Raw genomic sequence first — 26,630 nt, 5'->3', positions numbered from 1 at the left:
TTTAAGTTTCCCACGAGTCACAGGGAATGAGAGTTTGGTTTTGTATTTTTATTTTTTTAATTTTACTTTTATTTTTTTTCTTGTTTTTAAAAAGAGGCAGGGTTTCACTGTGTTGCTCAGGCTAGTCTCGAACTCCTGAGCTCAAGCAATCCTCTCGCCTCAGCCTCCCATAGTGCTGGGATTACAGGTGTGATCATGATCTGGCCCAGGTTTTTTTTTTTTCCTTTTCTTTTTCTTTCTTTCTTTTTTTTTTTTGAGACAAAGTCTCGCTCTTTTCACCCAGGCTGGAGTGCAGTGGCGCAATCTCTGCTCACTGCAACCTCCGCCTCCCGGGTTCAAGCAATTCTCCCTGCCTCAACCTCTGGAATAGCTGGGATTACAGGTGCCCGCCACCACACCTGGCTAATTTTTGTTTTTTTGTTTTTTTTTTTTGAGACGGAGTCTCACGCTGTTGCCCAGGCTGGAGTGCAGTGGCGCGATCTCGGCTCACTGCAAGCTCCGCCTCCCGGGTTCCCGCCATTCTCCTGCCTCAGCCTCCTGAGTAGCTGGGACTACAGGCGCCCGCCACTGCGCCCGGCTAATTTTTTGTATTTTTAGTAGAGACGGGGTTTCACTGTGGTCTCGATCTCCTGACCTTGTGATCCACCTGCGTTGGCCTCCCAAAATGCCTGATTACAGGCGTGAACCACTGCGCCTGGCCGTATTTTGTTAATTCTTATGTTCTGTCAGGTTGAAATTCTACAGTTGCATTCATTTTATAACATCTGACCAATGGCCTAAAGTTGAAACAGGCCGTGGGAAATCTTTCTCTCTCTTTTTTTTCCCCTAGTGAAACTGAACTGAACCTAGAAACTGGGAGATTTCTTGCTGTCAGATTTGTTTAGTTCCTGTCCTTGCCAAAATGTTTACCCTTACTGAAGATCACTGCTCTCCAGGCAGTGATCTTTAATTAGAGACTCAAGGTGTAGCTTACTTTATCTTAAAAACAAAACAAAATTAAAAAAAAAAGGAGGTGGGGTACACCAAAGAAAAAAATAAAAAATAAAGGGAAAAGAAAAGAAAAAGAAAAAAACTCTCCAAACAAAAAACTCCAGAAAATAAACAAATAATGGAAAGGCCCTGTAACCTTAGAATTATAGACCCATTAATTTGCTAAATAGTACTTTAAAACTGTTTTTCTCAACAGACTGTAGAATTTTCTCCAGAATCAGATAAGAGTAATGGGGGTTTTAGGCTTAATAATTCCACTATTAATCACTGTTTACATTGTTTAATTGTGTTGAGAAAATGGTTTAAAACAAGAGTTTTCAAAGCATTTGTTGATCTTTTATCAGCTCTTAGTTCTGTAACAAGATACAATCTGCAAAACAAATGGTTGTGTAAAAGATTGCAGATTGTCCATACTTGTTCAGAGCTTCTAGATAAAACTGCTAGATTAAGTATAACCGTAGTCTTTTTTTTTTTTTTTTTTTTTTTTTTGAGATGGAGTCTTGCCCAGGCTGGAGCGCAGTGGCATGATCTCGGCTCACTACAGCCTCCACCTTCTGGGTTCAAGCAGTTCTCCTGCCTCAGTCTCCTGAGTAGCTGGGCTTACAGATGCTTGCCACCATGCCTGGCTAATTTTTGTATTTTTAGTAGAGATGGGTTTTCACCATGTTGGCCAGGCTGGCCTTGAACTCCTGACCTCAAGTGATCTGCCCGCCTTGGCCTCCCAAAGTGCTGGGATCACAGGCATGAGTCACTGTGCCCAGCCCAACTGTAGTCTTTTGGTAAATGAAATTTCAATGTCAGACACTATGAAGTACTATTAACCTAACCTTTTTTTTTTTTTTTAAGGCTTGCTTATATTTGAATGTTTTTTCACACAGTGGAATTGCTCCTAATATGCATTAAGTGAAGCAACCTCTACTCTTTATGTTGCCAAAAACAAAAACAAAAGCCTGAAGCTTTTAACTTTTTTTAAAACCAAAAATTTTTCCCCCATGTATCGAGGAAAGTTATTTGAGGGTCTTTTTGGAACCTTTCTTATAATGCCGAAGCAGGTTCAAAGTATATTGAAAGCAAAGATAAGCTTTTTTGCAGTTTTCCTTGCAGACTACCACGGTGGAAATGAGATGTGTCTTCATTTCTAAAAGAATGTCAGGCTTCTAATTTTTCCCAGAAAAAGCTGTGCTGTCTGCCTCTATTGCCACATATATTTCTATTTGAGACACTCTGAGGATTCAACTAAGAATCCGTTGATACTATCCATCCTTTACCAATAGATTATAGTAATCTTCCTTTCTTTAACATCTATAACGTCTATCCTTGTGACTGAAAGACAGGTGAGTTACAGTGTAATGCATTTTAAGAGGGACAATAGAACCTTTTATTTTTTCTCAAGTTATAGTCAAAGATAGTTTCTATTAAATTAGTCAATATTCTTTTTTCCTTTTTGAGACGGAGTCTCGCTCTGTTGCCCAGGCTGGAGCGCAGTGGTGCGATCTCGGCTCACTGCAACTCTGCCTCCCAGGTTCACGCCATTCTCCTGCCTCAGCCTCCCGAGTAGCTGGAACCACAGGTGCCCGCCACCACGCCCGGCTAGTTTTTTGTATTTTTAGTAGAGACGGGGTTTCACCGTGTTAGCCAGGATGATCTCGATCTCCTGACCTCATGATCTGCCCCCCTCAGCCTCCCAAAGTGCTGGGATTACAGGCGTGAGCCACTGCACCTGGCCGTCAATATTCTTTTTTTTTTTTTTTTTTTTGAGACAGGGTCTCACTCTTATGCCCAGGCTGGGGTGCAGTGGTGCAATCTTGCCTCACTGCAGCCTTGACCTCCCCAGGCTCAGGTGATCCTCCCACCTCAGCCTCCCAAGTAGCTGGGACTACAGGCATGTGCCACCATGCTCAGCTAATTTGTTTTTTTACTTTTTGTGGAGACAGGGTTTTGCCATTTTGCCCAGGCTAATCTTAAACTGCTGGGCTCAAGAAATCCACCTGCCTTGGCCTCCCAAAGTGCTAGGATTACAGGCATGAGCTACTGCACCCAGCCTATGAATGTATTCTTCATAGGTTTCCTTTAAGTGCCAGATTACCTTCAGTTATACACATCATCATGTTCTTATTATAGGCACATGGAGTAATGACAGGATAGATAGCCTTTTGCTATATTAGGTTTATCCATGTACATTTTTTAAATAGCACTTACGTTGTGTTTTGTTCATATGCTTATTTCTGACTAGACTGAGATCTTGAAGGCCAAGGACAGTCTGTTATTTATCTTTGCTGCAGAATGCCTGACATATTGAGGACATGCAGGAAAACTTTGAATTAATGAATTATAGCTCAAAATACACAAGGCTTCTAACAAATAATTCTTGTTAGACTTGACTCTTGCAGTTCTTACAGGTTTTCCCAACATAGTCATAATTCTTGTACCTCTTGGCAACATGATGTAGCAGAAGTGGGCTTCCTGGGATAGGCCGCAGTTTGAATCCTAACTTTGCTAACCTATCAACTGTTCTTTTTTACTCAATTAATCTTAAAAATTGAGTCATAATTTACATGCCATAAAACTCACCCTTTTAAGGTATATAATTCAATGATTTCTAGTATTTTCACAACAAGGTGTACAACCTTCACCACTATCTAATTCTAGGACACTTTCATTACCCCACAAAGGAAACTTCATACCCATACTCATGCCCATTAGCAGTCATCCCTCAATTCCTTCTTCCTCCATTCCCAGGCAACTAGGCATATACAAATCTTACCATTTTTCTTCAAGGGAAACAGATTAAATTGATCTGGCCTTATAACTGACTTCTAATGCTCTTTACCCTTCAGAAATGTATTATGCTAAAAGGAGGCATTAATTGGTTTTTCTCCCTGTAGGAAACAACACCAAATACGGATACCATGGGACAAACAGTGAATGAAGGTAAGATTTACTTGCTAAAGGTAATAATGTTTTTAGTTACTCATTTGGAATGAATATCTTCTGGTATACTGAACTTTTGAAATAAAGCCTTTAAAAAATAAATTTATAGGAGATGCTAGGTGCTTAGAATTTGAATTTTAGAACTGAATAGCTATTAAAGGTCACTGTCTTTCCTTGCTAGTTATATAAATGAGAAAACTAAAACTTAGGGAGGTTAAGGTCATACAACAGTTTGTGACAAAGCCAGGATTAGAATCCAAAGAGTGATTAAAAAATGTTTTATCCTGTTTTGCTCTATGAGAAGTCTGTTCACTATTCCATGAATATGCCACACTCATTTGCAGTCAACTTTGTGTTGTATCTTCCTTCCCATAATACATTCTTTACACATTGGCCTTCCTACATCCTGTTTCTCCTTTAAGTGCTGTATCTCTCATGACTTCCTCTGGCTGAATGCTGAGTACTAAATGCTGTTCTCTAATTTTAAGTGTATCAGTTTAGTGTAGTCTCTTAACTAGATTCTTAGCTTCTCTAGAAGCTAAGCATGCCTTTACAGTTTTACTTTGTTTTCTATTAGAAAAATCTTTCTGTAGAACTATTTAGTAAATATAAATTTGTACTTTTCTTGTGCAGATTCAAGTTTGGCTTTTTGGTGGAGGAGGAGAGGATAAGATGACTTCATAAGCGGTGTTGTGTATTTCTCACAGTAGACTCCTAATATGTAGTTATCTCTCTCTGTCTTTTTTACAATTTTTATTTTTATTTTATTTTTTGAGATGGGTTTTGCTCTGTTGCCCAGGCTAGAGGGCAGTGGCATGATCATGGCTTATTGCAATCTCTGCCTCCTGGGCTTAAGTGATCCTCTTGCCTTAGCCTCCTGAGAGGCTGGGCCACAGATGTGAGCTACCATGCCTGGCTAATTTTTTGTATTTTCAGTAGAGACAGGGTTTCACCATGTTGGCCAGGGTGCTCTCGAACTCCTGACCTCAAGTGATCTTCCCGCCTTGGCCTCTCAAAGTGCTGGGATTATAGGCGTGAACCACCGTGCCTGACCTTTTTTTAAAACATATTTTTTTTACAGAGATGAAATTATCAGACTGAAGTGCAGTGGCGTAATCACAGCTTACTGTAACCCCAAACTCCTGGGCTCAAGTGATCCTCCTGCCTTGGCCTCCCAAGCAGGTGAGGCTGCAGATGTGTGCCACCACACCTGGCTAATTAAAAAAAATTTTTTTTTTTGTGGAGACTGGATCTTGCTGTGTTGCTCAGGTTGGCCTCAAACTCCTGGCCTCAAGCGATCCTCCCTCCTTGGCCTGCCAGAATGGTGGGATTACAGATGTGAGCCATCGCATCCAGCCTAGTTATCTCGTCACATCACAAAAAGTCATGGATGGCTCTTTTCACATCACAAAAAGTCATGGATGGCTATTGCCTAGATCCATTCATTTATTAGTAGTTATAAAATGAAGGTATTCTATCATTCTTCATTAGCCAGAAAATTTCTATATAGAGGAACTACCTTTCTTCAACCACTCAGTTGAAATCATTTAAACAGAAAGCAGCTTATATGTCCCTCTCAAGTGTTCACATATCTTGAAGAGTCACTCAGTCATAACTAGTAAGTAGATCTGTTACGTTGAATGGCATCATTCTTAGATCCTTCTTTAAGAAGTTTTTCACTTGGCAATTAGAACATCAATAAGGGTAAAACAGCAACAGATGAAAACACAAGTTTAAATCCATGAGTTCATAATGATAATAAAAAGCAAAACAAATAAAGCTTACTGGTCATCTGTGGAGAATACTAGAGATCTAGCTTATCACTTTGAAAACTAGAAAATACAGGAAAATAATAAAGTGTTGATTGTGATTTCTCTATGTGATCCGTGCCTTAAGGTAACTGAATGGTTGAAGCATGGAAGCTTCTCTCTATAGAAGTTTTCTGGCTAATAAAGAATGATAGAATTAGAATACCTTCATTTTGCAACCATTCATAAACGAATGGATCTAGGCAATAGTCATCCACGACTGTTCACATCACGAAAAGAGAGATAACTAGATATTAGGAGCCTCCTGTGAGAAATACACACCACCACCTATGAAGTCATCTTATCCTCTCCTGTCCCACCAAAAAGCCAACCTTAAATCTGACCAAACTCTTCTGGATTGAAATATGAATGCCAATTTAAAGAAAATACAAGAACCAGAGGAACCCAACTCTGTGGGGAGGTAGTCAGCAAAATCCAGATGCGAAAACTTGAAAGGACCAACCGACTGGTATTGTCAGCAAAAAAATTGTAAAGGGAAAGAATAAAAATGAGAAGAAAGGAGGAAAACGCCTGTAGATCAATAGAGGCCTAAGAGACATATCAACCATTGCTATGTGTGTAGACTTACTTGGGTTCTGAATCAAGCACACACACTGAAAATAGTTAAGACAATTGGGGAAATATGAACACTGGTTATTTGATGATTTTAAGGAATTATGGTTAATTTTTTAGATGTAATAAAAGTATTATGCTTAAATTTTAAAAAATGAATCCTTTTAGAGATACATACTATATATAATACATGTGGATGAAATGGTACATCTTAGATTTGGTGAGGTTACAAGGTCCGGTGTTATTTGAGCTCTTTAGCTTAGCACCAAGAAAATCTCTGCGCAGTCCATTGAATTACACTGTATTGTAGCTTCTCTGTTATGTTTTGAACTCTCAAAACCATCCATTTTGTTTCTAGGACATGTTAATTTAAACATTGTAAAGATCAATCAGCTCATTTTGATTTATTGATGCACTGAATTTTTTTTTTTTTTTTTTTTTGTGACGGAGTCTCACTCCGTCACCCAGGCTGGAGTGCAATGGCGCTATCTTGGCTCACTGCAACCTCTGCCTCCCGGGTTCAAGTGATTCTCTTGTCTCAGCTGCCTGAGTAGCTGGGATTACAGGCGCCTGCCACCATGCCTGGCTAATTTTTTGTGTTTTTAGTAGAGACAGGGTTTCGCATGTTGGCTTGGCTGGTCTCAAACTCGTGACCTCATGTGATCTGCTTGCTTTGGCCTCCTCAAGTGCTGGAATTACAGGCATGAGCCACCGTGCCCGGCCTGATGCATTGATTTAACAAATGCTTGAGAGTGTTGCGATGCCAGGTCCTGTTTTAGGCACTTGAGGATACCACAGTGAATGAGATAGACAATAAAATAAATAAATCTCCACCCTTTTGGAGATTTCATTTGAGTAGAGTGAGACAATAAAATAAATGAACAAATTATAAAATGCATAGTATAATAGAAAATGGTAAGTCCTACGTGGAAAATGAGGGTATTAAAAAACTAAAATTGGCTATTTAACATTTTTTAATTTATATTTTTCTGAGTGCTCTTTCAAGCTGTTGCTGTGGCCTCCCACTATTGCTATTTTCTTTTTTATTAGATTCCATGGATGTCAAGAAGGAGAATCAAGAGAAAACTCCTCAGTCAAGTACGTCTTCTGTACAAAGAGGTAGGTTTTAAAGTAATTTAATACAGCATAGTTTTCTTCCTCACTAGTGTTAAAATTAACTTTAAGTGCAAATTTTCTTATTGTTTTGGTTTCTTATTGTATAGTCTGTATACCGTAAACTTCTGTAAATATAAAATCTAATAAGAAAGGTCAAAAATTGTATTTTATTTTGAAAATTGTACTTTGGTTTTACTTAGAGATTAAGTTGACATGGATTAAGTAAAAAGGTAACTTTGTATATTTCAGTGCAAATTTTCCTAAATTATAGGTATCTAGTTATTAATTGCCATGTATATATTACCAATTTAAAATAATTTGGTTATTAGCAAAAACCCTTCTAATGTTATAGTCAATGTGAAAGCTTTTTTTTTTTTCTGGCCATGGTGACCTTGGGCACATTACTCAGCAGCTCTTAGACTCTTTTTCTTCTTCTTTCTTTGAGACAGAGTCTTACTGTGTCACCCAGGCTGGACTGCGGTGGTGTGATCTTGGCTCACTGCAACCTCCACCTTCTGGGTTTAAGTGATTATGCCTCATCCTCCCAGGTAGCTGGGACTACAGGCGTGCACCACCATGCCTGGCTAGGTTTTGTATTTTTAATAGAGATGGGGTTTCACTGTGCTGGCTATGCTGGTTTCAAACCTCCGACCTCAGGTGATCCACTCGCCTCAATCTCCTAAAATGCTGGGATTACAGGCGTGAGCCACTGCGCCCGGTTCTTTTTTCTTCTTTATAACACAGGGATAATGATAGTACTTATCTCATGGTACTACTGGAAATAAATAGAGGAAATGAATTTAAAGCACCTAATATAATGCTTAGGCATATAGTAAGTGTTCAGTAAATGTTAATTTATTAATTCATGTTCCTTATTATGAACAGCACGTGTATAATATTGCATCAGAGACACTCAGGAGATGTAATAGAATCTGATGCATTGGCTTGCTCTTAAATGAGAAAATAAGTCATATGTACACAAAATGCATTAAAAAATAACATAGCAAACTGTTGTTTTACCAGACATTTCCAGAGATTTCTTGCCCCTTGTGTTTCTGTTGTATTTGCCCTGCCAGCCCCAGTGCAGAGCAGTTCACCCTATGACTTTCTGTTCCTATGTGAAGATTGCCTGTAGAGGTAATCCCCGTGGAGTTGTTGTCTCTCACTATAGCTGGTCCCTCAGTGCTCCCTTAACTTTCTTTCCCGTGGCCTTATTTGTTCTTCAACTCTTCCCTGTAACCCCCAAATCCTCTGAGCTTTGAAATGGAGGCCATTGAATTAGACTGTTCTTTATCCCTACAAACTCCTCTCCATGTGTTTTTAAAAATATAACAGCTTTACTGAGATAAAATTCACATATCATATAATTCACCTATTTAGAGTGCACAATTCAGTGGTTTTCAGTATGTTCACAGAGTTGTGCAACCACCACCACAGTCAATTTTAGAGCATTTTTATCCCCCTAAAAAGAAATCCTGTACCCATTAACAGTACTTCCCATTTCCCCCTAGTGCCTCCTCTCTCCCCCAGCTCTAGGCAAACACTGGTCTACTTTCTGCCTCTATAGATTTTCCCATTGTAGACATTTAGTTAAAAAAATAGATTACTTAAGTTGATAGCCATCTGCAGATACTTCTCAGGCCTGGGCCCTAACATCCTATTTTAGAAATCAGTGAGTGACTACCAGAAGATAAGCTCCAAGAGAGCCAGGGTTTTAATCTGTTTTATTAACTGATGCATCTGCAGTACCTAGGACAGTCCCTGGCACATGCTGATGACCTGCTATGGGAATCCGGTTATGAACAATACAGACATGATTCCTGCCCTCTTTTATTGACTGACTGATTGAGACAAGGTCTTACTCTGTCACCTAGGCCGGAGTGCAGTGGCATGATCATGGCATATTGCAGCTTTGACCTTCTGGGCTCAAGTGATCCTCTCACTTCAGCCTCCTGAGTATCTGGGACCACAGGCGTGCACCACCATGCCTGGCAATTTTTAACAATTTTTTGTAGAGACAGGGTCTCCCTGTGTTTCCCAGGCTGGTATTGAATTCCTAGGCTCAAGCGATCTGCCCACCTCAGCCTTCCAAAGTGCTGGTATTACAGGTGTGAGCCACTGCACCCAGCCTCTTACCCTCTTTGAGCTTAGTGGGAAAGATAGAAATCAACAGATGCCTAATTATAGTTGTGATAAATGCTGTGAATTAGTGGATGCTGATCATTCAGCTGAGAAACTTCTATCTCTAGGTATTTTGCCCATCTTCACATAGCTTGTGATCCCAAGGATAGCACTGGTGGAAGACATGATTCTGATTTACTCTAGGGAAGACCAGGGGAGCTCACATGGGTTATATTCAGTGCAAAAAGATGTTGGAGCTAATGTGTGGACTAGAATAGAGTGCAAGTAAAAGAAGAAGAGAGACCATGGGCATATGTGAATAACAATCAGATCACAAGGTTATATATGTATCGTATCAGTTCCCAGGCCTCTCTTCTGGGATAGAATACTGCCCCCATCCCCAATCTGTCAATGGAGATATGATGCAGAGGCAGACTGGGACCTCAGGCTTAACTAAGACTTTCTGACTGTTTTGACTTCCGGTTGGGAATTCCAGTGGTGGTATTGATGTAGATGTGTCAAGTCTAAATTAGTAAAGCCTGGATCTTTGTGTGTTTCCCCTATGTTATTGGTAGAGTCTGAGCATGTGGGCAGCCAAGATGAACAGTTTTATCAAGATGATTAAGAATTTTGCCTTATGGAAAAAAGGGAAAAACAACAACAACAACAACAACAACAAAACCTGAGGCTCCAAATGGCAAATGCTGGATATGGTCATTAACCAGTAATCTGATAGAAAATTATATTGTAGAGCACTAGTATAAAGGATTTGCTAGCTCAAATTGTAGCCCATTCAGACACAAATGGTAATAGAATATTTTTAAAATTTGTGTTATGGAGATGAATTAAGTATTTTCTAATATTATTGAAAAATTTTACAAATGTCGTTGGTTTATGGAAGAGTGTTAGTTCTTTGGGTATTCATTTCCTGCTTGTTTTACACTGAGTTACACTCTTTTCCTCCAGGGATGTCAGCTTTGTAATGACATCCATCCATCCCAACTAAATGTTTTTTTTTTTTAGACGGAGTCTCCCTCTGTTGCCCAGGCTGGAGTGCAGTGGCGCGATCTTGGCTCACTGCAACCTTTGCCTCCACCTTCCGGGTTCAAGCGATTCTCTTGCCTCAGCCTCCCAAGTAGTAGCTGGGAGGCACCCGCCACGACGCCCAGCAAATTTTATTTTATTTTATTTTTTCTTAGTAGAAACCGGGTTTCGCCATGTTGGCCAGGCTGATCTCAAACTCCTGACCTCAGGTGATCCGCCCACCTCGGCCTCCCAAATGCTGAGATTACAGGAGTGAGCCCCTGTGCCCAGCCCATTTTGTTCTTTTTAAATGCTCTCCAAGATCATATGGTAGTAGAGCTTCACTTAGAATCTGTAGTGCTAGGGGTCAATCACTGAAACATCTGCTCTGTTTAGTTTTGAAGCCATGGATTTCAGTTTTCACTTTTGACAAAGTTATTCAGTATTAATAAATTTAAGCACAACTATGACTTCTAGTTTTATAATGTGCCGTTTATTGAGTGACTTACATATATGCTACTTTATTTAGCTCTCAACATATCTAGTACCATGTACATTACTTTTCCCATTTTATAAATGAAGGAACTAAGGCTAAGAAAGTGAATGACTTGCTTAGGGTCACATAGCTAGTAAGAGGTAAAGCCATACTGGAAGCAGGCAGATCTGACTCTAAAGCCCACATTCTTTTTTTTGTTTTGAGATGCAGTCTCACTCTGCCACCAGGCAATGGTGCGATCTCGGCTCACTGCAACCTCCACCTCCCGAGTTCAAGCAATTCTCCTGCCTCAGCCTCCCAAGTAGTTGGGATTACAGGTGCCCACCACCATACCCAGCTAATTTTTGTGTTTTTAGTAGAGATGGGATTTCACCATGTTGGCCAGGATGGTCTCGAACTCCTGACCTCAGGTGATCCACTCGCCTTAGCCTCCCAAAGTGCTGGGATTACAGGCGTGAGCCACCACACCCGGCCCTAAAGCACACATTCTTTTTTTTTTTTTCTCTTTTTTTTTTTTTTTTTTTTGAGACGGAGTCTCGCTCTGTCGCCCGGGCTGGAGTGCAGTGGCCGGATCTCAGCTCACTGCAAGCTCCGCCTCCCAGGTTTACGCCATTCTCCTGCCTCAGCCTCCCGAGTAGCTGGGACTACAGGCGCCCGCCACCTCGCCCGGCTAGTTTTTTGTATTTTTTAGTAGAGACGGGGTTTCACGGTGTTAGCCAGGATGGTCTCGATCTCCTGACCTCGTGATCCGCCCGTCTCGGCCTCCCAAAGTGCTGGGATTACAGGCTTGAGCCACCGCGCCCGGCCAAAGCACACATTCTTAACACTCTTCTCTGATGCATGATTTTCAATGCTGGTGGTGCTTGCTTCACATCATCTGGAAGTGGAATCAAACCCAGTATTTTCTTTTAAATGAAAGAGTCTCTTAGATCTATTAAACAAAAACAAGGTGCAAAATGTTATGTGTGACATGCTTAATACCACATATAGTATGTATACATACATATGGAAATGCATACACACATATGTAATGGTGGCACACTGGAGCTGGTTCACACCGGCTTGGGAGAGCCAATTGTGTACATCTTTTCCCAATTTGGTGGTTGGTGGTTTTACCTTGGCACCTTACAGTCAACCATGGTGGTCATATTTACATCACAGAAATCTGCAAATGCTATCAGTCAGGTTTTTTGTTGTATTTTCCAGAAAGCTGGTGGTTAAACATTATCAGCACTCTGTAGGTTTTTTCTGTTTTTTGCAAGGGGGGAGTCATCTAAGTATATCTTTTGAAGGAAGTGTAAGAAGCTGGTAAACATAGATTCTTCCAAGAAAGAGAACTGTCAAACCCAATATTTTTATAGTGAGGAAATTTAACAAGAGTATAGAAAAGCCTCATGAATGATGAGAATTAAACATCATGTGAATTACTAGTTCGTTCACTACTACTATCAAGTCTTTTTCTCAGTGTCTTGACAGTCTGGCTGGCACAGTGAAATGATATGTTCAAGCCAGACAATGTGCTCTGCTTTCTGATCTTCTCTTCTAACATTATAATATGTCATGAAGACTAAGGAAGGACAGCAAGAGTCTGTAGAAAATGTAGGTCATTAAAATAATCCATATTAGTGACTGTACTGATGACTGGTTTATTGCTTTGTTCTGCCACCATCTTCTTGACACTCTGAATGGAGATCTAATAGTCCATTGAGAAACTACTCTGGTTACTGGATTTTTTTCTTTCCATAAAGCATTTCAGGGGTAAAATTCTGTTTGACCACACGCTAAACACCTTTAGCTCCCCATGAATAACAAAGAAGTGCCTTCACATTAATGGAATAAAGTGGTGAAAACATATTTATCGAATAAATTTATATTAGAGACAGATGGGTAGACTTTGCTATTACTCTGTAACAATTTATTTAGTTATTTGTAACATCCACATTTTTAGAATCACTGTGCTGTAGTCCACATTACAATGAGAGTATCTAGGTTATAATTTATAGCTGAGCCATTATTATGAGGATATCATCTGATCTTTTATTTTTATGCTGGTCATGAAATGTAGATCAGGATGTTTGAATCTACTCTTTTGGAAGTTTGTTTTTTTTTTTTTTAAAGAGGCATGGAACTAAAACCCATTTTAATCCTGAAAGTTGTATATACTAAAAGTTACATTGTATATGCTTTAAGAAACTATTTTGTACATGTGTTTTTTCCAGATGATTTCCACTGGGAGGAGTATTTGAAAGAGACTGGGTCTATAAGTGCTCCTTCAGAGTGCTTCCGTCAGGTATGCCAAGATTCTGTAGCTGTTGGTTAATGTAAACTATTAACTTGTTGGAGGATGTCTGTGTGATTGTTAGATTCTGGTAGTGTGAGGAGATAGTGGGATTGTGGTAATGCCACTTAAGAGCCAGATGGTCTCTTTGCATTCATGAATTAAGAACTTACTCTATGTCAGGTATACTAAGCTTTATGATTGCCCATCTGGCAGGAAAAGCAGACATGTAAATAAATAATTATGAGAAGTGTGATAACTCCACACTGGAAGGGCTCACAGGAGAGATGCTATTTGAGATGGTTGGAATGGGAGGAAGGATATTCCAGGCAGAGAGAACATCTAAAGCCAAGGCACATGGGCATGAAAGCATCTGAGTATTAAGGGATGGCTTGGGGTGACTGGAGCACAAAGTGGATAGAGGCGATAATGTGGAAATGAGGTTAAAGTTGTGGGGGCATTTAAACTGTGCTGAGGAGTTGGACTTTATTATAGGCAGTGGTGAGCTGCTGGTTGGCTAATTTCAAGGGGAATGGCCTAATCAGATTCTTACTTTAGAAAGCCACTCAGGGTATATTTTAGAGGTTGTATTTGTGTTGCCTGGAAGTGGGCAGATGAGTGAGAACAGCAGTGGGTAGTGTTTTTATGCTGCATGTCAAGCCAAGGAGAGAATTTGAAGATCTTTTGCTTGACTCTTACAGCTCTGACCTCACTTATCATCCGCCGTGACTGTTATTTAAAATGTTCCTCAGGTATTCTGGTGACATAGCTATCCATGTGTCTCATCTTATAGTTGATGCATTTTAACCAAATTTTATTTATATGTATAGTCTCAGATTCCACCTGTGAATGATTTCAAAGTTGGTATGAAATTGGAAGCCCGTGATCCTCGCAATGCCACTTCAGTGTGTATTGCTACGGTTATTGGAATTACTGGGGCCAGGTTACGGTTACGACTGGATGGTAGTGATAATAGAAATGATTTTTGGAGGCTTGTCGATTCCCCAGACATACAACCTGTTGGGACATGTGAAAAGGAAGGAGACTTACTTCAACCTCCACTAGGTAAGAAGAAACAGTTTTAAAAATAGCGTATTCTTTCTAATGTGATGTTCAATAGAAGTGGCTTTAAGCGGCCTTTTAAAATTTATTTTCTCGGGCATTCTTGTAAATAAATGGTCAGATGGTTACTGTGGAGAATGTATGATGAGAGAGGAAATCAGCACCATCTGTTGTGGAGTTTTGCTTAAGTACATATCTGGCATATGTGTATGGAAGGTTCCCCACTCCAGGGCAAGACTCATGCTAGGTCTTCAGACTTGAAATGTCAGAACCAACTCTACTAGATTACATATGCAGATTCAGAACTCCTTCTGGAGAAGAACTTTGTAGCATTTGATACAAGGCACATGCTCTCTCAATGTTGTCCACTGAGCCATTCAGCAATTTTGGTATAGGGATAAGTCTAGGGGAAGGGTATGATTCCACATTCAGTTTCCAGTTTCAAACTCAAGAATTTCATTTCACCTACAGTGGGAAGAAATCAAGAGTGAGAGGGGCAGGAATTAGTACCTTTAGGTCTTTGAAAAGGAGAAAATGGATATTTTAGCCAAGATTTTAAGGTACAAAATATGTACTTTAATGTTGGCCAAATTTTTGAAAGGTAAAAAGAGTGTGACTAATTTGGGGCAACATTTTTCTTTTTAAAATTTAAGCATACCATGATACTCTGTAGGAAAGAAATTATTTAGTTTATTTAGTTGCTGTTCTATACTTTGAGTGAATGGTGGGTATTTGTTTTTATTTGGTTCTTTACAGTGCTGAAAATGAAAATTCCTTGTTGCAAAGCACAATAAAAGAATGGATTTTTTTTTGTTTTCCTATTAGTGAAAAATTCCTTGAGAATCACAAATTTAAGATATTAACAATAGCCACTCTTTAGTAATATATCTTTATGCTGTCCTTGTTCTGTTTGTTCGTTATAACTCATTTGGTTTAAAAAATATATTTTTTTGAGATGGTTCTCGCTCTTGTTGCCCAGGTTGGAGTGCAGTGGTGTCATCTCGGCTCACTGCAACCTCTGCCTCCTGGTTTCAAGCCATTCTCCTGCCTCAGCCTCCCGAGTAGTTGGGATTACAGGCGCCCACCACCACACCTGGCTAATTTTCGTATTTTTAAGTAGAGACGAGGTTTCACCATGTTGACCAGGCTAGTCTCAAACTCCTGACCTCAGGTGATCCGCCCACCTCTGCCTCCCAAAGTGCTGGGATTACAGGAGTGAGCCACTGCTCCAGGCTAAAATATTTTAAAAAACTAGTTGGAGATATGTTATTCCAAGAAGATGGCTTGGGTCATGTTTGTTTGTTACCTTTTGCCTTCTTTCACTCACGTCTTTTGTTGTTTATTTGTTGTTTGTAATATTTCTCAAATTACACAATCTGTGTGAAAGATAAGTACAAACCTGGGCTTAGTGCTTCCCTATTTGGATTTTATTTCTCTTTTTGCAATGTGGAATGTTTTTGCAGTTTGTTTAAGGAGATGCTGCTATTGTAATTGTTAGCATTTCAGATACATAACTTGATTTATGGTCATTCTTTTAAATAAAATTCTTAGACTTTTGTTTTATTTAAAAATATGAAATGTATAGAAATATGTGCCGATTAGTATCTGTTTTGGCAATATACCTAAAAATGCACAATTGGTGCCAGTTTGCTTTTTAGGCACTTTTGAGTAGTTTAACTTCCATTTTATTTACTTATTTATTTGTTTGTTTGTTTATATTTATTTATTTTGAGACAGAGTTTCGCTCTGTTGCCCAGATTAGAGTGCAGTGGCGCCATCTCGGCTCACTACAAGCTCCGCCTCCCAGGTTCACGCCATTCTCCTGCCTCAGCTTCCAGAGTAGCTGGGACTACAGACGCCTGCCACTGCACCTGGCTGATTTTTGTATTTTTAGTAGAGACAGGGTTTCACCATGTTAGCCAGGATGGTCTCGAACTCCTGACCTCATGATCCACCTGCCTCTGCCTCCCAAAGTGCTGGGATTACAAGTGTGAGCTACCGTGCCTGGCCAACTTTCATTTTAATACAACTTATTTAGTTTTCCTTTGAAAAAGATTTATTGATTTAAACTTTAAAGGCTATTATTAAAAGATTTTAAAAAGTTTTAACACACAAACTGAAAGGTGTACAGGTCATAAGTATATAGCTCATTTATAAATGAACACATCTGTAAAGCCATCATCCAAATCAAAAACAGAACATTATCAGCCCCCCAGAAGACCCACTCCTGCTGATAACTAGTCATAATCTCTCCTTTCCTAAAGGTACTGCCATCTAGACTTCCTAACCTTATAAATTAGTTTTATCTCTTTTTAAACTTTTTATATGTACCTTAACCCAATTTTGGTCTTTTAATCTATGTTTGACTTTAAGCAATTATAGAATTAAGTAAAATGTTACATTCAGGAAAATCTGGGCACATGATGGAATAGGATAATACGGGGATTGAGAGAAAGGTTTAAGGACCAGAGAATGATTCTTATGCAGTACTCTCCATAGAATGGACAATAATAATGTTGATTTATTGTAAGGGAGTATGTGAAAAATCACCCCCCACCCCTGTTTTTTTTTCTAGCAACAATTGTGTCTCTAGTCAGATTAAGGGGATTTTGGTACAGGGTTATTAGAGGATGACTTTCCATCTTACCTTTTTTGTATGTTTTGTTCTGTTGATGGAGAATAGGACAAAACCTGCACCCATTGCCAGTGATTCATGTGTCTCTCTGTCTTAATGTATGCACGTATCAGGGGCGCATCCAAATTCTTTCTAATTCTGGCATTGAGGCAAGCAGGTGTTGCATGAAACAGATTGCCCCCAGAAAGCAGTAAAACTAGCAGACCCCTGCTCCCTGCTGCATTTGCCAGATGCTGTGATACCATTAGTTAGTGAGATCTCTAGAAAAGATACTTGTTGAGTCTATTTTGATAGCATCTGATACAAATTCTAAAAGAAGATCATTTTTAGTATGTATTAAGATTGCTAAAGTGAGAGCTGTCTTTTTTTCTAACACATTTTATGGAAAATTTCAAACATGCAGAAAACGTGAAAGAATTTTACAGCGAGTACCCCCATGTCCACTTTCTAGATTCTACCATTATCATTTTATTATGCTTACTTTATCACATATCCATCTATCTGCGCTTCTGTTTATTCATCAATCCTTCTTATTTGTCAATACATTTCAGAGTGAGTTGTTGACATCAGTGCACGTCCCCTAAATACTTTAGCATATATATCATTAATGAGTAAATATCTATAGGTTTTTTTCTTTTGAGGTAAAATTACATGCAATGAAATGTATTGTTGTGTGTGTATATGTGCTGAGTTTGACAGAAAACTGTCTTTCTGAAATGAAAGAAGCCAGGGGCCCTGAGGAAAAGGGGGCTAGGAGTCTTTTACAGCCTTTACCCTTGCTTGTGTGATTGTTGGTGGTGGAATGGAAGCTCTCCTAGGCTCCAGCTTAGATCACCCCTGGTATTATATACATGTTTGTTGGTGAATCCTAGCTAGTGGCTTCTCTTAAAATGAGAGTTTCTACGCCCACTGTAGCATTGTTGCCAGACAGTACAGTGGGGACACTAGCAGTGAGAGGAGGGTACATCTGCTCCTCTTGCCCATGTTCAGAGTTCTTAGATAAGAAAGTCATTCTCTTGAGAATAATGGGAATGAAACCTATTTTTTATACCAACTTGTTAATAGTATCACAGGGAGGCTTTTTCATGATACCTAATTTATTTTATAAAACAGGGTACCAGATGAATACATCATCCTGGCCGATGTTCCTCTTAAAGACACTAAACGGGTCTGAAATGGCATCTGCCACATTATTTAAGAAGGTAAGAAAGATGTTATAAAAAGCTGCCATGTTTTTATTGTTTTAGTGGGAATGCTTAAATGCGTAATCTTCTGTGACATGGAAAAGCAAACATACTTTTAAAATTACTGGATTGGCAAGTGTATTAGTTTGCTGGGGTTGCCATAACAAAGTACCACAGACTGGGTGGCTTAAACAACAGAAATTTATTTTCTCCATTCTAGAGGCTGTATGTCCAAGATCAAGGTACCCTCAGATAATGTGCAGTGCTCCACCATTAGCATACAGACATGTTTGTATCTCCACACCTTCACTAACATTGAATATTATTCATCTTTTAAAATGTTGGGAATCTTTTTTGTGGGGGAGTGGTGAAGATGAGGATGGTATCCCATTGGTTTCTGGTGAGATCTCTCTTCTTGGCTTGCAGATGGATGCTTTCTTGCTGTGTCTTCACATGGTCTTTTCTCTATCCATGCACATCCCTAGTGTGTCTTCCTCTTCTTATAGGGACACCAGTCCTATTGGATTAGAGGCCGACCCTTATGACCTCACTTAACCTTTATTACTTCCTTAAAGGCCCTGTTTCCAAATACATTTATGTTGGGGGTTGGTGCTTCAACATATGAATTTTGAGATGATAGAATTAAATTTGTAATAATAGATTAAATAACAGAATTGTATTTTTGCACAGTTGTGGAGGCTAGAAGTCTGAGATCAAGGTGTCAGCAGGTTTGGTTTTTTTTTTTTTTTTTTTTTTTTTGAGACAGTCTCACCTGTCACCTAGACTGGAGTACAGTGGCGCAATCTTGGCTCACTGCAACCTCCGCCTCCCAGGTTCAAGCAATTCTACCTTAGCCTCCTGAGTAGCTGGGACTACAGGTGTGCACCACCATGTCCAGATAATTTTTTTGTATTTTTAGTAGAGGTGGGGTTTCACCATATTGGCCAGGCTGGTCTTGAACTCCTTTTTCTTTTTTTTTTGAGACTGAGTTTTGCTCTGTCACTCAGGCTGGAGTGCAATGGTATGATCTCGGCTTCTCGGGTTCAAGCAATTCTCATGCCTCAGCCTCCTGAGTAGCTGGGATTACAGGCACGTGCCACCACACCGGGCTAATTTTTGTGTTTTTAGTAGAGACGGGGTCTCACCGTGTTGTCCTGGCTGGTCTTGAACTCCTGGGCTCAGGTGATCTGCCAGCCTCAGCTTCTCAAAGTGCTGGAATTGCAGGCATGAGCCACTGCCCCCAGCCAGGTTTGGTTTCTTTTGAGGCCTCTCCCCTTGGCTTGTAGATGGCTGCCTTTTCCCTGTGTTTTCATGTGATGGGTTTATCTGTGTCCAATTTGTTCCTCTTATAAGGATGTCAGTCATATTGGATTAGGGCCTACCCTGATAACCTTATTTTAACTTAATTACCTCTTTGAAGACACTATGTCCAGATACCATCACATTCTGAGGTACTGGGGGTTAGTGCTTCAACATATGAATTTTGGGAGTGACACAATTCAGTCTATAACATCAAGTCATAAAAAAGTCTCAATTATAATAACCCACTAGTCCAATTTCATTAGTAGCCTCTTTCTTGACTGTAGATATAAAAAGAGTGCTCTACCGGAAGCAAATATTCATTGCTATTTTTTATTTGCATTCAGAAGTGAATCTTCCCCTCACTTTACTGTGTTAGTCCCTTTGATACTGGAGAAAAAGATGATGGGCCAAAAAAATAACTTGAAAGTTAGTTGGAGAGATTTGGTTTCAGAAGTAAACAATGTTAAAAGCAGTCATTGGAAAGAATTTGTCATGAGGAAATACTTGCTATGTAAAAAAAGAGGAAAAATTTCCAGAATAGTTTATATTCTTGAGAAAATGTTGAAAAGTATGTTAAGAAACAATAAAAGCCACGTTTTAAATTATGAGTCAAAATATTTCTTTCTCACCTTTTCTTCTGATTGTTTTTCAATCTCTTAACTTTTATTACAACTATACTTGGAATGATAAGAATTGATTGTAGTTTTAAAAAGCTTTTGAAGAAGATTGAAGGCATAAGGATGTGAAACATCAATTACTATGCCTCCTTCATTGCAAAGAAAAATTCTGTGGGTACATCTTTGAGGAAGATGAATGCAGAAAGTGGACTTGCCCTACCTGCAAGGGACACAGGCAGCACAGGCCCTTTGGCCCGTGGTAAGCCGTGTGTGAGAATAGCTAATTAAAAAATATTTAGCAGAAGTCTTTATTTATTGAACACCTATTAGCTTGGGTTGTGACTTTAGAAAAGCCATTGGATCTGTTTTACTAGTCAGATTGCTTGATCAGCTGGTCGTGTGCCACACTTGTTGTACACATTATGTTTTAAATTTTTTTAATTATAAAAATAATTCATGTGGTGGGGGGCAGGGGATGGGAATCAAGCTATACTCTTAGCTGGAGTGAAAAATGCATCTCCCTTTGTCCCAACCATTCCTTCATTCCCCTCTTCCCTCCAAATTGAAGTTTTATTTGTTCTCCCAGACCTTTTTCTTTACATTTATAAACAAATATGGGCTTTTATTTTCTTAAACATCAATTGGAATATATTGTACATATTATTCTGTGGTTTACTTTTTCTCCTAACATATGTGTGTTTTGGAAATCGTTCTATTTCATTTCATATATATTTTAGCTTGTATTGTACTCTTCTGTAGTATGGATCATCAGAATTCATTTAACCCTAGAATTGACTTAACTGTAAGGACGGATGATTAGGTCATCTCCACATTCTTGTTTAGATCAGCTCTACAGTGAGCATTCTTATAAAGAGTTTTGTGTATAAGTGTGAACAGTTGCATTCCTGGAACTAGAACTGCTTGTTCAAAGGGATGTATGTTTTGGTTGGGCTTTGGGAGGCCAAGGCAGGAGGATCGTTTGAGCCCAGGAGTTAAAAACCAGCCTGGGCAACACAGGGAGACCCTGCCTAAAAAAAAAATTTGAAAAATTGTAAAGAAAAAACAAGGGAATGTATATTTTAAATGTTGATATATACTGTTAAATTGCATTCCCAAAGGGTATTCTAAGGCAGGTGTCCCCAACCTTTTTGTCATCAGGGGTCAGTTTCGTGGAAGACAATTTTTCATGGATGGAGGGGTGGGTGGTTTCAGGATGATTTGAACACATTACATTTATCATTAGATTCTCCTAAGGAGTGCACAATGTAGATTCTTCGCACATGCAGTTCACAATAGGGTTTGCACTCCTATGAGAATCTAATGCTGCTCTTGATGGGAGACAGAGCTGAGGTGGTAATGCGAGTGATGGGGAGCGGCTGTAAATACAGATGGAGATTTGCTTGCTTGCCAGGTGTGCCACCCAGTTCCTAACAGGCCACGGACCAGTACCAGTCCGGGGGGTGGGGATCCCTGTTCTAAGCTATGCTCCACCATTAGCCTATAAACATGTTTGTATCTCTGCACCTTCACTAACATTGAATATTATCCATTTAAAATTTTCGTGAATCTTTTTTTGGAGGGGGTGGTGAAGATGAGGATGGTATCCCATTGTTTTAATTTGCATTGCACTGATTACTAGTAAAATTGTGCTTTTAAGATTTGTTTAATGGCCTTTTGTTTTTCTGTGAATTGTCTGATTATAGCCTTTGCCTGTTTTTCTGTTTTGTTTTTGAGACAGAGTCTCATTCTGTCTCCCAGGCTGGAGTGCAGTGGCGTGAACCTCAGCTCACTGCAACCTCCGCCTCCTGGTTCAAGTGATTCCCATGCCTCAGCCTCCCGAGTAGCTGGGATTACAGGCAGGCGCCACCACACCTGGTTAATGGTTGTGTTTTTAGTAGAGACAGGGTTTCACTATGTTGGCCAGGCTGGTCTCGAACTCCTGACCTCAGGTGATCCGCCAGCCTTGGCCTCCCAAAGTGCTGGGATTACAGGTGTGAACCACTGTGCCTGGCCCTTTGCCTGTTTTTCTGTTGGATTTCTTCTTAGAATCATCTTAAATCCTCACTTTTCCTTGATTTTGGCCTCTGGAGGTCTACTCACTTAGCTTCGTAATTATTTATTTGTTCTGTTTCTTTCTAACCTTACCACCACTGCCCCTTGGGCAGACTGTCAGCCTAAAATAACAACAGAGAAAGAGGCTCTCCAAAAAAAAAAGTCTATTTGGGAACGAATGGCAAGGGGTTTCAATGCAGGATATTTGTGCTGTTTTGGATCATTGGCATATCTGGTGATGGTAAGGCAAAGGGAAGCTTTTAAAGGCAAAACAAGGAAGGTTACATAAGTTGTTTTGAAGCACTTATCCTTGGCCACAAGGATCAATAATAAGAGTGGTATCTGGGGTTGAACAGTTACTGGATAGATGTCCTTGCAGGAGTATTCTTTGTGTAAGGTTGTGGTTTTCAGAGAGTCCTTGTAATAGTTTTTATCATAGGCGTGTGTACATGAGAGCCCCTCCTCTATGGTCCTTTTTGTTAGGGTTTGGCATAAGTGACTCCATTTTGATTCTGACAACTTTTATAAGGCTTTCCTCTTGCCTGAACTGTTACGCTAGCCTTTTAACTGCCTCTAATCTTCACCCTTTCACACAACCGCTAGAAATGTGTATCTTATACAAAAACCTTACCATGTTATTCCCCTGTTTAAAACTCTTTTGAAGTTCCTGGTTATACTCAGGATGAAGTATAAGTTTTCCAGTATGGCCTGTTAGGTCCTGTGTGATCAGGTTCAGGGATGCCACTCCCTGCTTTGGATGTTATGTTCTTAAATTGCTTGTAATAGCTTGTAGATACCTTGTTTATTTTTAGAGCTCTGTTTTGACTCATGTTGGTTTTCCCTGGTTAACTCCTACTTTTTAAAGATTCAAGTCAGACGTTAAATCCTCCAAGATAATATCCCTAATTCCCCTTCTCCATTCTTCTACTTTTTTTTTTTTTTTTTGGTGAGACAGTCTCCCTCTGTTGCCCAGGCTGGAGTGCAGTGGTGCAATTTCAGCTCACTGCAGCCTGCAACCTCCGCCCCCTGGGCTTAAGTGATTCTTCTGCCTCAGCCTCTCACGTAGCTGGGACTATAGGCACCTGCTACCATGCCCGGCTAATTTTTTTTGTAGTTTTAGTAGAGATGGGGTTTCGGCATATGACCAGGCTGGTCTTGAACCCCCGACCTCAAATGATCCACCCACCTTGGCCTCCCAAAGTGCTGGGATTACAGGTGTGAGCCACTGTGCCTGGCCCATTCCTATACTTCTGTAGCACCTTGTACATCCCAATCTTTGTATGTGTTAGATTATATTATTATTTTTACTGTCTGTCTTCCTGGACTGTGAGTTCCTTTTGAGCAGTTAGCATGTCTTTGTATTGTCAGTGCCTACATTAGTTTCTGGACACATACTTGTTTGTTAAAAGAATGAAGAAAGGGTAAAAGAATACAGGAAGATAAATACTTATGGAAGGAACAGATGGGCTTAGTTTTGGACATATTGAGGTGTCTCTGGGAAATTTGAGTAGTGATGACTATCAGGCTGTTGAAAGTAAGTGGTTTAGAACTTAGGAACAAAGTTTGGCTTGGGCACATGGATTTGGAAATTTTTAGTATAAATAGTAGTGATAGAAGCTTTGAGCTTAAATGAGCTAGTCCAGAGAATGTATAGAAGGAAGAGAGAAGAATGTCAAGGTGAGAGCCTTGAGAAATACCTACCTACCTTAGAGGGTAAGTAAAGGGATAGGTGCAGCTCTAGAAATGGAGAAGGAAAACTAGAATAAGCTGGTGTCATTGAATCCAGTGGGGCAGAGTTGCAAGGATTAGGGAGTGGTTAATAGTCTCAAGTACAACTCAGAGTTACATAGTGGCTGGCCTATATCATGTACTTAAGGAAGGTCAGTTAAGAAGAAAGCTGATTTTTGACTCTTTGGTAGATAGAAAATCGTCAGTTACATTAGCAAGAGCTAAAGTCCAGGTGAAAAGTGTCCTCAGAGCTAATTTATAATTTTGGGGCAGAATATATGGAGATCATTCCTGATGGCTTCAATTTACTATTTCTATAAATAGACCTCAATGACGGGAGGATCACTTGAGTCTTGGAGGTTGAGGCTGCCATGAGCCATGCTTTCGCTACTGCATGCTAACCTTTAGCCTAGGTGACAGAGTGAGACCCTGATTTAAAACAAAACAAAACAACAACAAAAAACAAAACCTCAAATTCCTATTTCTGCAAAATAGGAAACTGGCAAAGGCTGGAAGAAAATTCACACATACTGGTTGGGGAGAAAGTCAGTTAAGAAAATAACAAACATATAGTGAGGCTACATCATTTATCTTAAGGAGAATGGTTAAGGTTTGGAACAGCTGCCATATGGGATGGGAGAGGGTATGGTCTAGGGACACATGACAGTGTTTTGGAGGGCTTAGCTAAGGATGAAGGGTAAAAATGTGTGTCACTACATGTAATAAGCATGTGGGAGGGACTTTGCTGCAGCAGTGCTCAGCAGCTGTATTAATCTGTTTTCACACTGCTGATAAAGACATGCCTAAGACTGGGGAGAAAAAGAAGTTTAATTGGACTTACAGTTCCACATGGTTGGGGAGGCCTCAGAATCATGGTGGGAGGCAAAAGGCACTTCTTACGTGGTGGCGGCAAGAGAAAATGAGGAAGAAGCAAAAGCAGAAACCCCTGATAAACCCGTCAGATCTTGTGGGACTTATTCACTGTCCCGAGAATAGCATGGGAAAGACCAGCCCCCATGATTCAATTACCTCACCCTGGGTCCCTCCCACAACACGCGGGAATTCTGGGAGATACAATTCAAGTTGAGATTTGGTTGGGGACACAGCCAAACCATATCAGCAGCTAAGTATAAATAGGTGAAGTGGATGGTGATATTGAACTAAGGTTTGGAGATAACAGGGCAAGGACAAGGGAATAAGTTGGTTTTGGGTGCTGAGAAGAAAGTAGTGAAATGATGCTTTATAACCTGGATATGAGTGCTGCTTCACATCCTACAATGCACAGAATACACATACACACATACACACATACACACACACACACACACACACACACACACACACGTGCACGCCCATTCTGGCTGCAAACGTCATTAGTGCCAAGGCTGGGAAACCCTAACCTGTATTAATCCCCTGGTGAGCTCATCTAATTTCCTGGCTTTAAATACAGTTTATATGCAGATGATTTTCAAATTTGTATTTCCACCCCAGACTGACTTACTCCCAACTCAGATTTGTATGTCCAGCTACCTACTCAACATCTCCACTTGGATGTCTGATGGACATCTCAAACTGCTCCACCTGTTAACCTCCCTATCTCAGGGAGGGGAAACTATCCTTCTAGTTGCTCAGGCTTCAAACTTTGGTAATTATTTCTTTCACACCCTACATCCGGTCCATAAGGAAATCCTATTGACTGTACCTTCAGAATACAGTGAACTTTCCATATCCTTGGGTTCTGCATCCATGGGTTCAACCAACTGCAGATTGAAAATATTAAAAAAAAAAAACCCAAAATACAGTAAAAAATAGTACAAGTGAAAAAAAATATAGTAAAATAGCTGTTTACATACCATTTACATTCTATTGGCATCATAAGTAATCAAAAGATTACTTAAATTATTTATAATCTAGAGATTATTTATAATATATGGGGGGATGTATATAGGCTATATGCAAATACTGTGCCATTTTATATCAGGGACTTGAGTGTCCTTGGATTTTGGTATCCTCAGTGGATCCTGGAACCAGTCCTGCGTGAATACTGAGGGACAAATGTATATCCAAAATCCACCCACTTCTTGCCATCTCTATTGTTATCACTCTGATACAAGCTGTCTTTTTCAATCTCAGTTGGATTACTACAGTAGCTTCTCACTGGTCTCTGCATTTGTAACTTTACAGGCTATCATCAGCACAGAAACCAGAGTATTCCTTTTAAAATGTAAATCATGGCCGGGCATGGTGCCTCACACCTGTAATCCCAGCACATTGGGAGGCCGAGACGGGCGGATCACTTGAGGTCAGGAGTTCAAGACCAGCCTGGCCAACGGGGTGAAACCCTGTCTCTACTAAAAATTGAAAAATTAGCTGGGCGTTGTGGTTGCACCAGCTACTCTGATGGCTGAAACAGGAGAATTGCTTGAACCCGAGAAGTGGGGGTTGCAGTGAGCTGAGATTGCGACACTATACTCCAGTCTGGGCGACAAGAGTGAGACTCAGTCTCAAAAACAAAACAAGCAAACAAAAAACCCACAGAAGTCAAATTATATCACTCCTCTGTTCAAACTCTTCCAGGGGCTTCCTGTTTTTTTCAGAGTAAAAGAATCCTTACAGTGACATATAAAACTGTATATGATATGACCCCTCATTATCTGTCTGAACTCATTTCTTTCTGCTCTCCTACTTACATGTTACATTTTACCCACACTCAC

General features: G+C 39.9%; 1 protein-coding gene across 3 annotated transcripts in view; it reads left to right on the top strand.

The window, feature by feature from the left end:
* The window catches only part of SCML2 (Scm polycomb group protein like 2), a 117,444-nt gene that overhangs the window by 11,280 nt on the left and 79,534 nt on the right, over positions 1 to 26,630 (top strand). For all 3 annotated transcript variants that reach the window (XM_077987449.1, XM_015126944.3, NM_001261359.1), the window contains 5 exon segments: positions 3,876 to 3,921; positions 7,353 to 7,421; positions 13,278 to 13,348; positions 14,167 to 14,401; positions 18,147 to 18,235. In XM_077987449.1, coding sequence (XP_077843575.1) covers positions 3,900 to 3,921; positions 7,353 to 7,421; positions 13,278 to 13,348; positions 14,167 to 14,401; positions 18,147 to 18,235 — 486 coding nt within the window. In that variant the 5' untranslated portion in view covers positions 3,876 to 3,899.

This window comes from Macaca mulatta, chromosome X (genome assembly GCF_049350105.2).
Source record: "Macaca mulatta isolate MMU2019108-1 chromosome X, T2T-MMU8v2.0, whole genome shotgun sequence".
Classification (NCBI taxonomy): Eukaryota; Metazoa; Chordata; class Mammalia; order Primates; family Cercopithecidae; genus Macaca; species Macaca mulatta.
The sequence above is the reverse complement of the archived record's forward strand: the minus strand, read 5'-3'. Positions and strand labels throughout refer to the sequence as shown.